The sequence below is a fragment of the Budorcas taxicolor genome, chromosome 9, assembly GCF_023091745.1.
Source record: "Budorcas taxicolor isolate Tak-1 chromosome 9, Takin1.1, whole genome shotgun sequence".
Lineage (NCBI taxonomy): Eukaryota > Metazoa > Chordata > Mammalia > Artiodactyla > Bovidae > Budorcas > Budorcas taxicolor.
Window position 1 is genome coordinate 80,032,410 of NC_068918.1, and position 16,411 is coordinate 80,048,820.

General features: G+C 43.0%; 1 protein-coding gene across 2 annotated transcripts in view; it reads left to right on the forward strand.

The window, feature by feature from the left end:
* Positions 1 to 12,768: 12,768 nt before the first annotated feature.
* ESR1 (estrogen receptor 1) overlaps positions 12,769 to 16,411 on the forward strand; it is a 281,593-nt gene continuing 277,950 nt past the window's right edge. For both annotated transcript variants that reach the window (XM_052645661.1, XM_052645662.1), the window contains exons 1-2: positions 12,769 to 12,904; positions 13,381 to 13,904. In XM_052645661.1, the coding sequence (XP_052501621.1) occupies positions 13,450 to 13,904 (455 nt within the window). In that variant the 5' untranslated portion in view covers positions 12,769 to 12,904; positions 13,381 to 13,449. The remainder of the gene's footprint in view (positions 12,905 to 13,380; positions 13,905 to 16,411) is intronic.

The following is a 16,411-nucleotide window of genomic DNA, read 5'->3' on the forward strand; positions in this document are numbered from 1 at the left end:
GCACCCCACTCCAGTACTCTTGCCTGGAAAATCCCATGGATGGAGGAGCCTGGTAGGCTGCAGTCCATGGGGTCGCGCAGAGTCGGACATGACTGAGCGACTTCACTTTCACTTTTCACTTTCATGCATTGGAGAAGGAAATGGCAAACCACTCCAGTGTTCTTGCCTGGAGAATCCCAGGGACGGGGAGCCTGGTGGGCTGCCATCTTTGGGGTCACACAGAGTCAGACATGACTGAAGTGACTTAGCAGCAGCAGCAGCAGCAGCAGCAGCAGCAGCAGCAGGGGAATACAATGTTATCTTTAATGCTAGGCTGTTTAATCATCTTTTAATTGATTTCTAAAAATTGGGAATAGAGTATATTTGACTGTGGAAAGAAGTCATATCAAACCTCCTTTGACACTTATGTGATGGATCAGAAAGCTTATGAATACATAGCAATAGAGTTTTCTTCTAATGTAAAAATAACTATTTGGCTTCTTTTGCAAAAATGAAAAATTAGTCATAAATATAAAACCTCTTTTTTTTTTCATTAAAAATACATTGAAGGTCACAATGTATTCCTGTTTTCCTGTCTTTTATTGGGACTCACATTCTTCAGATTTGCTGGTTGTATTTATTGAATTGGCAAGACCAAAACATGGTTTTAAAAATGGGTGGTTTGTGGTTTGAACTTAATTGATAATCTGTACATAAAGGGATTTCAAATTAGACTGTGGACACATTGCCATTTGAGTTGCAAGCATTTTAGCTGTATATCAAAGCATCTTCATACCTGATATTTACAGTACTTCAAAATATTTCTTTTTATTTTTGTGAAAGCCACAGTCCTTTTCCTGTCATGGCAGCCAAGATTTTGTCAACAATCTACCACTTATTTACAGAGGTTTAAAATTTGATGAGGAGTATTTACTTGTCTGTACAATGCCTCCATGGGAGCAGTAGAAGGTGGTTTCAGCAATGAGTCTGAAAACAGTGTAAAACAGTTAAAACTGGCATTTCAACAATTCATTCCTCAAACACACTGGATTCATAAGTGAGTCTCTGTTTTTCAAGTTTACATAGCTTGCTTCTGGTGTTAATGTTCTATTCCACACCTAAGGTGCCACTATGCAGAATTATTTTTCATCCTCAGGGAAGCAGTCCTGATTTGCGCCCAATTTCAATGAGGTTGTGCTAAGCAAACTGTCATTTTGGAATGGCAATAAGCAAGGAAGGCTTCAACAACAGCTCTTTATTTCATCTAAAACCTTCTGGTACCACAACCCTGGCTTTTATTATGCTTTCTATTACTTCTAATACATCATTAGCTTTTATTTCTGGGGCCCCTATAGTTGTCAACTACTGGAAAAATAGTGGTGGAAGCTGGCAAGAACAACATGCATTTCCTGCATTATTGCATTTAATCTTGCAATGATTCTTTGACCTCAAAAACTTTAATTCGTCCAAATTCACTCAGCCTCTGAGTGGTCAACCTAATATTCAGACTAAAACATATGAAAAGATGCTCATCCTCACTCATAGTAAAAAAGTGCAAATTAAAACTGAACAGAGATATTTTGAGAAATATGAAAAGTTCAAAGATCCATCATATATGTGAGGGTATAGGAGTTCAACCACTTATATAGAGGGCATTTAGGCAACACCTACTAAAATGTTGCTTCCAGGCTTCCCAGGTGGCTCAGTGGTACATAATCTGCCTGCCAATGCTGGAGATGTGGGTTTTATTCCTGGGTTGGGACGATCCCCTGGAGAGGGGAATAGCAGCCTGCTCCAGTATTCTTGCCTGGGAAACCCCATGGACAGAAGAGCTTGTGGGTACAGTCCATGGAGTTGCAAGGGGTTGTACATGACTTAGCAACTAACCATACACAAGCTAAGATGAATAATGTGCATATTAATCCTATAAGAATTGACTTATGTACAAGATTATTAATTGTAGCATTGTTGACAATTGCAAAAGACTAGGGACAAATTAATTGCCCTGAATGGGGAACTGGCAAAATAAATTATGATTCTTTTACACAATGGAATATTATGCAGTGATAAAAATGAGGGATATATTTACATAGCAAAACAGAGAGATATATTGTTAATGAAAACAAACGTTGATACAAAATGGAGTACGTGTTACTATTTTTAAAAAAGGATGTGGAAATATGTGTGTTCTATATGCATGGAATGTCTTTGGAAGGAGTCTTTTAAAAACAGGTAACACCTGTTGCCTCTAGAAAGGGGAAATTGACAGGTGGCACACAAGGGTGGGAGGAGATTCTTTCAAAATTGTTATGGAAATATCTATTGAAGATTAAAACATCGACTCCATGACATACTCAAAAATAAAGGAAAAACAAATTTTAAATAAAATAATACCTGTAAAGCACATGCTAGATGCTCAATGAACAGGTATCAGGCTTTATCTTAGGCTTCCAGTAAGATATCAATAAAGAAATCAACTCTAGAGAAAGGCTGTTTGGGGATATCTTCATTGTAGTCAAACCAATCCGAAAGAAAAGTCTCCAAAGCTGAGTATCAGCTCATACTGCACTAGCCCACTGTGAACAGAAATAATCCCCACCCCTCCAACAGCCGAGCTTACAGAAAGGCTAAGGCAATCTGATTTCTTTTGCCAACCTCTTTCCTCCCCACATACAGACAAAGCGGGCGGAGGTGGGGCGGGGGCGTGGGGTGGCAGATGATGAAACTTCCAAGAACATACACAAAGCTATTATAGCCATTGTGAGGCAACTACAGGCTCAGAGTCATGAGATTCTGGTTGAGTTTCTACAAAAACTTCTTTAAACAATGTGAAGAGTTTGAAACTGGAGTTGCAACTGACCAGTCAGCAAATGCTAGATTACCCAAAATGGTAATCGGGCTGGTGGGCAGAGATGGAAAAGTATGTTAAGTATAGAGTGAAGGGTGAATTTGGGCTGATTGGGAAACATTCATCTGAATGAATGCAGCATTTATTTTCAAGAATAAGCATGTCCAGATTCATGAGCAAGAGCTATATTTAGTTTAATTTTTCTCACGCCCATTCTGAAAAAGCTAAATTACCACGTCAGAAAGAGTCAAAGATCACATTCTACATGAAAGAGAAACCAATGGGAAGGGGACTGTTAGACCTAAATTTTTCCATGTTTCACACAAGCATTCACAAAATGACTTTATTGCTTTTTATGGTCTTCTGCCTCTAGCATCTCAATGTACTGAGGGAGTAAATTTTAGGTATTTGGAATAGTTTCACCTTCAGTTTTTCTTTGGGAAGTAACTGCAATGGAACATATCCTATGAGAGCCACAACTTTGCTCCCAGGCGTTGTGTGGAGCTTGTTTATTACAGATCATTAATTGCCTACACAAAAACAAAGACCATCCAGGTGAGAATAAGAACATATCCTTGTTGAAATGTGAAGAACAGTTCATTTGGGCACCCTGAGGGTTAATCAGGAGATAGTTTGGAATTTTTGAAAGTCTTGAGAAAGAAAAGGGCAGGATGTGCTTTACTTACAGATACCTCCTCCGAAGGCCCTTTTGCAATTCTACAGGTAGAGATTTCTCTAGTTTAATAGGATTTCCCATTTTAAAAAGTTCAAATACCTGCATGTGAAGTGAGAGTGGAAATTAGTTCAGTCAGATACATTCCTATAAACTGCAGGCTGAAGTTAAGACTTGGAACAAGCTAGAATTTGGATGAGATGGGGCTGGGAGAGTGGACAGTTGTGCAACTTGAACTCTCAGCACCCTGCCCCAAATCAAGGTCCGAGAAGCTTGTGTTGAAGGAGTGTTGTGACTGGGACTGTTGAAAGGGGAGGCAAGGGAGTTGAGGACACATACCACAGATGGGAGAGAACAGAATGACTGGGCAGGATTTTTTTTTTTTTTTTTCCTGAATTCTGATTAGAATTCTGGGTCTCACTGGGATGATCCATGTTGACTAGGGCTGGTCTCAGAGAAGAGGCAGGCTTGATAGCAGATAGGGAAGAGGTAGATGTTTTAAGGACAGAAAATTGAGAAGGGCAGGATGGAGAACATGGGAAGAAAAAGACAGTTTGTACATTTTAGCTGTTCATAGGCATTTGGCATAAAAGTTTGTGGAATTATTTTTTTATTCACATTTATGTACAAAAGTTGCTGAAAAGTGTCACAAAAAGTTATATCTTTATTTGAGAATCAATCAAAAGCTTGCCACTATATTTTTCTGATTCTAGTGTTTATAACGTTATTCCCAACAATTTTTCCAGTTCTTTTAAGAAGCTTTGGTTTTTAGGAAGGTGAGCACTTTTGGATCATAATATAATTTCCCTGATGAGTATGACAGCAAAATGGAAAGGTACTTGAATGTCTTTCAAATTAGATTCTCTTTGAAATTGGAATGTGTCAAATACAGGAAAGCATTTTTTAGGTTAAAGATGCTCTATTTGTAAGTTTGTACAATTTAGAAGATACAGAAAGGATATAAAGTTTGTCTCCAGCTAGAGAGTTTGATTCAAAAGATAGATATAGTAATAGGTATCAGGGTCAGACCGTAATAAACTCTATTCTAAGAGTAATGCATGGGAAGTCATTTCTTTATGTTTCATAAGGCAAGTTATTTCTCTGAACACAAGTTGTTTCAATATTTTAAGCTTACATTCCCAAACTCTTCTCCTCATTTCTTTATCAGTGATTTGAGAATGTGAAGCAATCTTGCTGTGTTTTCCAGAGTTGGAAAATTTTAAGACTCTAAGAATAGCCCACTGAGCCACTAAGATTACATCTTAATTTGATTATGCAGATCACAGCCCACATAAAAAGAAAGAAGGCACTATCAACAAGAAGAGAATAGGGGTGGGGTAGGATGGAGATCCAGATTCTAGTTCAGTTGTTCTGGACTAGACATTCAACAAAAATGATCTTTCTTTATGGAGACAATTCAGGCTTGGACTTGACAACCCATAAAGGGGCCATTAATTTGAATATCCTATGTATATAAGACAAGAAATCTGAGTTGTTCTAGAAAATATGAATCTGCTTCCAGATTCTTATCTAAGCTCTAGTTCTGAATTCTAGCCCTTATAATCAGTTCTTTGGAATTAAGTTATTGAGGAATTGAGCTGCCAAAGCAAATGTGATATCAGGGAGAGGTTTAAACATTCATTATTCAAATAGTATTTATTGGGGCCAAATATTCATCAGAAATCTACTAAGCAATGGGCTCATGATTTGGAAAAAGACAGTCCCTGTGTGCCTTTTAAAAATTTATAGGTCAGTGGGAGGATACAGAGAAATACACAGGAAATTCCAACAGCGTTATAAGAGCAATGACCAGGGATTTTTAGGGAGCAATGGGCATTCACAGTCAGGCACACAGTAGAAAATCAAGGAAGGCTTCCTGGTGGCTGTGATATCCGAAGGGAGACTTAAAGGATGCATAGGAGTAAGTCAGATGAAAAGGAATAGGAGGAAGATTCCAGGTAGAATGAATCAAAAATATGAATATTTAGATTCAGACAGAGTTGAGAGAGTCAGAAACTGGTAAATAATTCAGTATGGCAGGAGCAGAATATCTGTGGGAGACAACTCTGGAGAAAGAATAATAATAATTCAAGTTCCATTGCTCTCGAGATAGATTACTCTTTCCATAGTATGGTGAATGGACAGTGGAAGAAAAAGTCTGGAGGCATATCTTGGGAGAGAAGATAGTGGCCTGAAAATAATAACGGCAAGAAAATGCAATTGACTCAAAAGAGATCAAGGAGACAGAAATAAAAAAAGATTTGTGAGCGATTAAACACAGGCAGGTCAAGGCTGAAGGCTGGATGGTTGTGGCTTGCACAATTACATGAATAGCAATGCTGTCTGCTGAGATAGGAAACAGAGGGAGGAGTAGGTCTGGGGAAAAGAAACAGTAATTTTGAACAAAGTGAGTTGCAAATGGTGAGCGCATAGTAGGTGCTTAAGAAGTCTTTATTGAATGAATGAACATGCAAGTAAAAATGTCTAAGAGGTATCTGGAATGGCTCCTGGCCAGCAGAGACCTTTTGGTTGGAGATTTCTATTTTAAAGGCTTCAATGTACAGGTGAAACTTAGAACCCTGGGAATGGTGGAGACCCTCGAAAGGGAGAAGTATAGAGGGGCCAAGGGGCCTGGAGCTGAACCCAGAAGAATACCAACAACTGTGGGCAGACAGAGGCAGGGATTCTCCTATGGGAGGCTGAGTAGGAAGGGCCCGTTACAGCAGGACTAAATAGAAAGGCCCTAGAAGTAAGCTCTTTGAAGGCACAGACATTTGTTGTTTATGTTTGGGTGGTGCCTGTGGACTTAATGGTGTCTTCCCTACATTCATATGGTGAAGCCCTAACCTCCCCCGTGATGGTATCTAGAGACAGAATCTTCAGGGAGTAATTAAGGTTAAATGAGGTCATGGGTGGAACCCTCATCCAACAGGACTGTGGCCTTCTGAGAAGAGAGAGCTCTGCCCACCAGGGGTGAACACAGGGAGAAGGCCCCTGTCTGAAAGCCAGAAAGTAGGTCTTCAATAGACTCGATGAAGGTGGCATTCTGATATTGGACTTCTGGTGACCAGCCCCGTGCGAAAATTGACTCCTGTTGTTTAAGCCATAAGGTCTATGGTCTTTTGTTACGGCAGCCTGAGCTGTCTAAGACAGGACCCAACATCTAGCAATGGTCCTGGTAAATAGTAGGTAATCAGTATTTTTTTGAGTGAACTGAATAAATGAATTCTTCTTTGGCATGTTCAATAAATATATCACTCCTTTGAGACAGTCAGATTGTAACTGAGGGTCTTGGGAGATGGGGGAGAGAGTCCACTGGTTAGCATGGGTAGCCTGGGATCCTAGGTCCTGAGGGAGCTGGTTATCCAGATGAGTGTGGTAACAAAATAGGAAGGAAGACCTGAAAAGATTTAAAATGCAAAAATCACCCCCCTTTTAAAAAACCACTTGACTAAGGCTGATTCTGAAATTTTGCCAGGTTTCTGGTTGATTACTTGATGTGTGTGTGTGTGTCTATAAAGGTCCTCCTTAACAGCGCATGTTACTATTTGAATCAACTTGAATTTAAGCACAATCTGAATATTGCTCTCCACAGAGAAGTAATACCCTACTCTGGCAATGAGATTCCTCAAGTAAACAATAGATAAAGGGAGGGAGAGGGGCGCAGTGTAATAATAATTGAAATAATTGGAATTCTTTCATCACTCATAGCACTTATAGAGAAAGTACCTTCTCAACTGTCTTATGCTACATCTCTTGTAGTTAAATTACATTAACAGTTATCTAAAAAATGTAACATGAAAAATTACTAAATTCTTTTAAGCTGGTGAATTAAATCTGAACCACTCATTGATTCACAATAAAGAGCAGCCATTCTGCCTGACAACCAAAAATCCAAACTAGCCCATTGAGTTCTGGGTAGAAAGACAGGGAATTGCATCTGAGGTCCTGACTTTTATGAGAATTAGGATTTGGGATCTGATTCTAGGCTTAAAAATTATTAAATTAAAAAATAATTTAGATGGGCTGTTTAAGAACATGGTAAAGAATCCTGATTTCATTTGGCTCCTCATCATTAACTCGTATCTTGGCAGGCTTATGTAACACCTGATCAAGGAAAGTCTGTTTTAGTGAAAAAGGTCCCTGAATAGAGTGTAAGTAAAATTCTGGGGTCTTGAGGGAGCTGACCCCAGGGAGAGGGGTCTGACTGAGAGGATAGCTATGTGCCTTGATGCCCTTACAATGCTGTGTGCCCAGCATCGCACTGTTGTGCCCGTGGATGGAAACGGGGTATATTATGTGCTCCAACATGAAAGAAGTCATGGTCCAGAAGGCAAAATAAATCTATGATGATAGCAATCATAGCAGTGGTTGCCTGGAGGGGTTGCATGTTGGCTAGAACAGGGCATCAAGTGAAATTTCTTGAGTAATGGAAATACTGTATGATTTCATTGAGACAGTTGTCATGTGCACATGTCCAAACTCAAGCTTGTACACACAAGATATGTGCATTTCCCTGCATATCAAATTTACCTCATAAGACAAAAATCAAATGTCAGTTGAAAAAAAAAATTTAGGAGCTAATCAAAAGTCCTTAAATAGTATGAACCATTTTTAAAGGCGGAAACCTAACAGGAAATTCTTTTTCTTCTACTTTAGAGAAAAATAAATGGTGTCAAATAAATGTGCAGAAAAACCTCCCAAACAGAGCATTTTTATCATCAAAATAATGATCAGTTTGAACAGAGCTGGAGCTCCACATCTCAGACTGAAGGAACCATTTCTAGGAGTGGAAGCTATTTTGGAAATATTTCCACATTTATTTTCTTTCATGTTTCTGTTGGAGGAATAATGTTTTTGTAAATGTAAAAAGCTTTTAATGGAGCTAGAGAAGAAACTTTGTTTGGTCACAGTATTATCTGGCTACGAACTAAAAATTCAGAGCTTTCTCGTGAATTATGCTGCCAAGAATTGCAGGCTTAATCCTCAAGATTGTATGAATTTAAATTTTGACTTTATGGCCTCAGTCAGTATGAGTATACCAAGATAATCATTTAGGAAAAACAGTTTGAAGATGGTAGAACGTTACATGGAAATAGCTTTTAAGAGAGGGTTTATCCAGATAAGTATAATATTATTTTATCCTTTTAAGTATCTGGATGAATAAATTAGCCAATATTTGGTGACCCAGTATGACGAGGCACAGTGCTAGGGACTCAGAAAATTCCCAAATACCTCATTGCAGACCTTGTCCTCAAGGAACTTCTGAGCAGAAGGGGATATATAATGTATATATTAACACAAGGAAGAATGTAACACATGCATGAGAAATATCACTGGTGTTCAGAGGAGAGGAAATTACCTTTGAATAAAGAATAAAAGAAGGCACTTTTGTTGTGATAGCATTTGGGCTGAACTTTAAAAAAGACCTTCCCCTGACAAGCCAGCCAAGCGGGGTTCTAGGCAGAGGGGATGTCATCAGGAAAGCTTTGAGTGCTTGGAGGCTCAATTGTTTTTTTTTTCGTTTGAATGAAGCACAGGTTACACATGAGGGGGAGGTACACTAGACAAGATATTATGGGAAGAAAGGGAGGCCTGAACTCTGGAGGAAGCTGTGATCTGGGTGAAGAATGGAGCTGATGAGAAAATGGGTCTCAAAGCTGTAAAAACAAAATATAAAGCAGCAGGATCTAGGAAGAAGTGTGCGGGGGCAGATGTCCCTAAGAGATCCTTTTGCCAGGTGAGGTAATGCAGGAGGGGCACAGGAGTGTCGGGGGAAGGGATAAATGGCAAAGCTAGAATGCTTAGGCGTGCCAAAGGCTACAGAAAGCCTACAGGAGTGCCCTGGGTGACTGCAGGGATAATGATGCTAGTCACAGACTGGGGGGTTGGAGAGGAGCCCCATGTCCAGGGGAAGGGAGAATGATAACTCACATTTTCAACGAGCAGGCAATGCCCAAGAGACTGTTGGCAAAGTAGTCTGGAGATGCTCTTGATGGGGAGCTACAGAAATAGACTTGACCCTAATTCCCCAGCAAACGCCAGGAAGTCAAGGAGGGGAGTGTGAGCCTGTGCAGCTGGGGAGGGTAGAGGAGGGAACCAGGCTGTAAAGTTGTTTGCCAGAAGCACTAGAAGAAAACTGGCAAGGTTCGCTGTCCTTTCCCACCCACCGTCATCAAGCCTGGGTGATGATTCTTACCAGGAATAGGAAGAGAATATGGGCAAGAGAGTGTTCTGGAAAACTGACTGTATCGGACATCTGGGACTAACTTTGATGGTTAGTTATAGAATAATCAAAGTCTGTGAAGAGATAATGAGACTTCTTATCCTTCCTGTGTTCAAGGAGAACAGTTGCAAAGTTCCTTTCCTCCCTCTTTCCCTCCTTTCTTCCTTCCCTTTTTTCCTCTCCTTCCTCCCCCTTCTTTCCCTTTCCTCTCCATTCTTTGCACATTCTTGTTTTATTTGGGACTGGCCTAGTACATGCATGGCCACAGTTGACCTAAAGGAGGAGTTAATACTCACAGCCATCAACAACAAAGGGTTCTGTGCTCTAATACTGCAATATTTTGGGACTTTCAAAGCACAAAATACTATTTGCATTATGACATTATTAACATTTTGGTAACTTTTTAAAAAATAACTTTTTACTTCTTTCTTTGTACTGGTCTTAAGAGCTACTCATAAATCTCTCACTAACTGCATGAGGTACCAGGGCGAGAGACTGGCCACTCCTGGCATTGTGATTAGAACCATTTAATACCCAAAGCAGTGACTAATGTCTGGCAACAAAGGCTCCAGTAGGCATCACATGTCCTTAGACACTGGGTAAGGGCCACTAGGAACACTTTCTTTGTGTGTTGGTACCATGGTCAAGAGAAACGTTGAGAACCTGGAGGCTGTATGTGGGCATCATTGGGAAACAGATCCTCTACCCATGGTCAATGCCTCTACAACCAGAAAGCCTAAAATCAGTGCCAAACAAAGGCACCTACCTTTGTCTTATCTTCCTACTCTGGGATTTTAATGATATATTTTTTTCATGTTTACTGAAAGCAGTCAACTGAGCTATTCGTGGAAAGGTTTGTGGGTTTGGTTAACGAGGTGGAGGAATATTACATTTCAGTTGGAAACACATCCCTAGAATGCCAAAACATTTATTCCAAAGTCTGGTTTCCTGGTGCAATGGGAGGCACGGCAACAGTGTGTCTGTTCAGAGGCAGGGGGATGGTGAGGAAGGACAGGGTGGGCTGGGGCCAGCAAGGCATCGGAGGCATCGGATCCAAGTGGATCCCAGAAGGCTTTTATTGGTAAATTATATTCTTCAGGAAAAACCGCCCGTGTCACATTTTGTAAACTTGATATCCACGCACTTTTGACTGGCATTCTATTTTAACCATAAGCCTATGATTTCCAGCAAGCCTGCTTTCCCTCTTGCCTCGGATGGCAGCAGAAAACACGGCACACTTTCTAGGCTCCAGGGAGAAGGAGCAGAAAGGCTTGGGAGTGTTGGCTCCATCCAATAGCACTGACTTGAGTGTGCCACCCCGCTCCCTGTGAGCAGACAGCAAGCCTCTCCTCACTCTCCACTGCCATTCATCCAGCTCTGTGCGGCAGCCCAGCTGCTCTGTCTGCCGGGAGGGGCTGCCAAGTGCCCTGCCTACTGGCTGCTTCCCGATTCCCTGCCATCCCACATGCAAACACATCCCCACACGCTCTGCCTTGCTCACACCCGGAGCCACAGGCACACGGGAGCACATTCTTCCCTTCCCTCTCACTGTCTCAGCCCTTGACTTCTACAAGCCCATGGAACATTTCTGGAAAGGCGCTCTTGATCCAGCAGGGTAGGACTATTTTGATTTCTCTTTGCAGCTTTAGCATTTTGAGAAAGCAGCTCACCTTTCTGACCAGTGTCTGTATCTGAGCAGGGAGATAAGGATTTGCTGTTTTCCCTGGGTTTGTGTGTGCATCTCCTTCTGCTTTCAGGACCCGTAGGGTTCTTTGTGTAATTTACACAGAATTCGGCAGGTTCAGATTTTTCAGAGTCCTCTGAAGTGCTTGTGCATGGTTTTTTTTCCTTAAGATGTTTGAAAATTGAAAGTGTGATTTACGGAAACGAAGTCATCTGTAAAAAGATTGCTTTGGAAAGTAATGGTTGCTGGCCATAAAGAGAAATATCTGTGATTCACCTAATGTGTTTTTAACCCTTTCTTTGCTTATAATTCTAGTTATGGATGCTGAGCTCAGTTTTGGCTTCATAGTAAATCAGCTATATCTACATATTATCCCCAAATGCTCTGTCTGTTCTTATAAGAATTAGGTAGCCATGTACTTACTAGTATAAAGATATCCCCAGGTATTACTATCAGTGATAGCATCTTTGGCATTTATATATGACATGGAAATTTTGTCAGGTATTCTGTCAAGTGTTTGGGATAGCAATTAAAACCAAGTATCAGTTGTATCAGAGTTCATTAGACTGGGGACAAGGAAGTTTATTAAAAAGTATAAACTGTCCATGATTATAGGTACACAATGTATTTATCATAATTTTAAATATATATTTATATACACACATTATATATATTATATATTATATTATTTATTCTAATATATTATATACATATATAATGTATTTGAGCAGGTTTAACTTTTAATTCAGTACCAAACTTTTTCCTCTTTCTTTTTCAATCTGGATATTTGAATCTGCATATCCTAGTCCAAGTGAACCAAGAAGGTCCAATCGGAGTACAAAGGAACAGAAAGGCATCACTGACTTTCAAAATTTGTTGCTGATTTTAAAATTGGTTGCTGAGACCATCAGTGCAACATAATTGCTAAAGATGTGGTTAATGACCTCAGGTTTTGTTTTTTTTTATGGAAGGGTCACATTTCATATTCAGTTTTCTTAAGTTCTGGTTGCATAGTCCGTGGAAAGCATGAAGACCTATGTCCTCCTAACAGAAAGGTTTTGGTAAATCGTCATTCACATTAGAATTCCTAATGGACACAAGTACAGTACTGTGGTCCAACACAGACAAGGCGGGCTGGGAAAATCTCGGAAGATCGCTGCTGGAGGCGACCACTTAGGGAGAATTTTTTAGACGAGGGAAACTGAGGTCAGGTAGCACTCTCCTGAAGGCAAAACTCGGCTCTTCCTATACGCACACCTTGAATCTCCGCCCCCTTTCCCCGGACGCCTGCGATCAGTCTCTGCAGCTGCTAAATATAGCTGTCTGCATCGGCAACCGCACACCCCACTCTATCTACCGTATCTCGGTTACAGAGTGGTCCTCCCCAGGGTCATTCTATGTACACACTACGTATTTCCAGCCAACGAGGAGCGTGAATCAAACAGCACGGGAGACAAACAGAGATAGATTGGAGCCTGGCACGGGGCACATAAGGTAGCGCGTTAGAGAAAGCTGGCCCCGGGATGAGTCTTCCGAGTTGGTTTGAAACCCGTCTTCTCCGGGCCACCTTTAGGAGATCCCTCGGCGCCCCCGCCCTCCTGCCGTGAAATCCAGCCTCTATCCAGCAGCGGCAAGTAAAGTAAAGTTCAGGGAAGCTGCTCTTTGGGATCTCTCCAAAACGAGTTGCGCGCCTGGAGTGATGTTGAAGGCAACGTCAGGGCCAGGCAGCAGCCCCTGGCCGGGGGCCAGCACCTTTGTCATGCCTATGAGCTCGGGAGAGCTGTACTTAAAGTTGGAGACCCGAGCCCGCGAGTTGGCAGAGCGCGCTCGCGCAGGGCTGCACTTGCTCGCGTCCGGCGGCCGCCGCGCTCCTCGGGACGGGGCCGGCTCCCCCGGGCCCGGCCGGCGCTCGCGTCGCGGCGGGACATGCGCTGCGCCGCCTCTAACCGCGGGCTGTGCTCTTCTTCCAGGTGGCCGGCCGGCTGCTGAGCCCTCTGCCGCGGGGGGAGACGGTCTGCGCCGGCCCGCGGCCGCTCACCATGACCATGACCCTACACACCAAAGCGTCCGGCATGGCCCTGCTGCACCAGATCCAAGCCAACGAGCTGGAGCCCCTGAACCGCCCGCAGCTCAAGATCCCCCTGGAGCGGCCCCTGGGCGAGATGTACGTGGACAGCAGCAAGCCCGCCGTGTACAACTACCCCGAGGGCGCCGCCTACGACTTCAACGCCGCGGCCGCCGCCTCCGCGCCCGTCTACGGCCAGTCGGGCCTCCCCTACGGCCCCGGGTCCGAGGCGGCGGCGTTCGGCGCCAACGGCCTGGGGGCCTTCCCGCCGCTCAACAGCGTGTCTCCGAGCCCGCTGGTGCTGCTGCACCCGCCGCCGCAGCCCCTCTCGCCCTTCCTGCACCCGCACGGCCAACAGGTGCCCTATTACCTGGAGAACGAGCCGAGCGGCTATGCGGTGCGCGAAGCCGGCCCTCCCGCCTACTACAGGTAACCCGCGCCGCCCGCCGCGCCCCGTCGGGGTGGTCGCCGCGCGCGGGGCGGCGGGAGGGAGCGGGGGCGAGGGGCCGCGCGGCGCGGAGGGAGCGGGGCCCGCAGGCCGCGGGGCTGGGCGCCCGGCCGCAGCCGCAGCCCGAGCCGGGGCCGCGCGACCCGAGGGCTAGCGCGCCGCCCGGCCTGGGGTCACGGGTGCATCTCGTGTTCTCGAGAGTCTAGTTCTCTGGCCCAGCAGCGTAACCAAAAAAAAATTTTTTTTTAATTTTAATTTTTTTTTCTTCTCCACCGCTCCCCCCCCACCCGCCCCCATGTCTGCTTGATACGCAAATCTGAAACCCCATGTGCTTCCTAACTAAACAAATATTGGAAAACCGTGCAAAGCAGAGGTTTTTTTAGTTGGGGAGGGGGACACCCCAGAGCCAACACACATAAGGTGCTTTGAGTCCCCAGAAAAGGTCCCGCTTTGGTACTTAAGGCTGGAGGTGTTTGGGACTCGCTGAGCTCAGTGTTATTTATTTATATTAGTAGTAGTATTTAACAATTTTGTTTTACGGTGCGTGCCAAATTTCCCTGCTCCTCGACTTTCGGGTTGGAAATATGCACGCTCTGATAATGATGAGGATGGGGGTGGCAAAGGTGATTTCCTCGGGGAGCGATTCCTGGCACGTCTTTCTCCCCGTCCCACCTAGGAGGGCTGCGGGGCTGAAACGCGCCCCTCAGAAGACCCTAGAGTTGGATGGGTCTTAAGGAGTTTTCTGATTTCTGAGTTACCCGGACTGAGTCCGTGTCAGAGCCCAGTGCTGGCAGAAGACTTCTGACATCCCGAGATTTATGTGTCCTGTGAGTTTGAAACATGCCACATCGAAGCACGAGTGTTTTGAAATACTTTGCTTCCAGCTAAGTTTCATTTCTGGCCTACGGGGCACAGAATGCCCCCGGGAGTGCTGTGCCCGAGTTCAGCCCGGTTCTGTGCTTTTCCTTCAGGGGAAGAAGCAGATGGTAGCTCAGGGCACACAGGGACGTTTTTGTGACTTAGAGGCAAATGTTTTGTGTCTTCTTTTTTTTTTTTTCTTTTTCGTAGAGATGACACTTTCCTTCTCCCTTCTTGCTCTCATTTTCCCTTTGACAATTTCTCCCTTCTCTTCCTGGTGGACTCCAAAAGGGCTTAGGCAGGGGGTCCTGGGGAATACCAGTGCTCTAGGTGCTGCTGGACAGGGGTGCCACGGAGTGGGTTTGAGAGACCTCAGGGCGCCCACGTGGCTGGGCGTTGAGTTAGGCACTGTCTGATTGTACACTGGTGTCTGGACCTGCATTTCATCCTTAACCCAGACCCTTCTGTATTGCAAGCTGGGATGATTTTCCATTCAGTGTTCTATTTCCAGAGATATTTATAGTAGAAGCAGCAGGAGGAAGGTGCCAAGTGGCCCCAGAGAATTTGAAGGGGAGATCATGGGCTATCTGAGCACACTCCCATCCTTTAGCCTCTGAAAAGATTTTAGAACACCCCACAGCCAGGCAGGTCCAGCCTGAGTTATTCCATAGAAGACTCACTAGGATGAACAAACTTTCACAAGTTGGCGTCTGTCAAATTCATTTAACTTGTTTTAATTCAGGGTTAAAATGGGAAATGAAAAAGAATTTATTCTGCCTTTTTTTTTTTTTAAGTGTTAGAACAAAATCTAATGATTAAGTCTGATTCACACCTTTTAAACTCCTTGATGTGAAGGAAGGCATTGATATGATGTGAGTTCCATAACCTCGTGGTAGACTCCAGAAACTATTTTCTTTTCCATTTAATTTTCAGTTCTTTTATTGCAAATTAATGCCACTGAATTTCAATGGGGACTAATGAGACTGCTTCTCAGTGGATTATTTACTGCCTTGCCAGTAATTACAAAGTGAGCATGGTCAAATGAAGAGGGGATCACATTTTATTCAAAATTGTTCATCATCCCAGTGGCAAATACTATCCCTATAATATGCCCCATCTTAAACTTTTTGCGTTAGATAATATTCTGGTACTTTTAAAAAAAGAAAAAGGGAACTTTCAAAAATAATAAAGGTAAAAAACTCAGTACGTATGGGATTCCAGATGGAAATTCATTTTCAGAATAATTTTTTCCTTTGACATTTATTTTCCATAACATCCTTTTTTTAATGTTTGAATTTTGCCTTTTATTACCCAGGGAGGAAAAGAAGACTATCAAACGGAATTATTTTAAATAGACAGATGTTACTTAATATTTTTCCCCCTCTCAATTTTACTGTTTGAATGACTGGGTAAAAAGAAAAGAGCTGATTAGATTCTTTCAGGAACCCTTAGTTTTCTTCAGTAGTTATCAAAAGTTTGGGGGCCGAAAGCAAGTGCTTTTAGATGGCTTGTCATGATCCAGAGGATCATGAAATTAGTTTAGTGAGTCTAGAACATTTTTTTAAAGGAATAAAATATTTAAAAAATAGAAAATACTCAAGTGGGTAATATCTAATAAGAGCAGATTTTG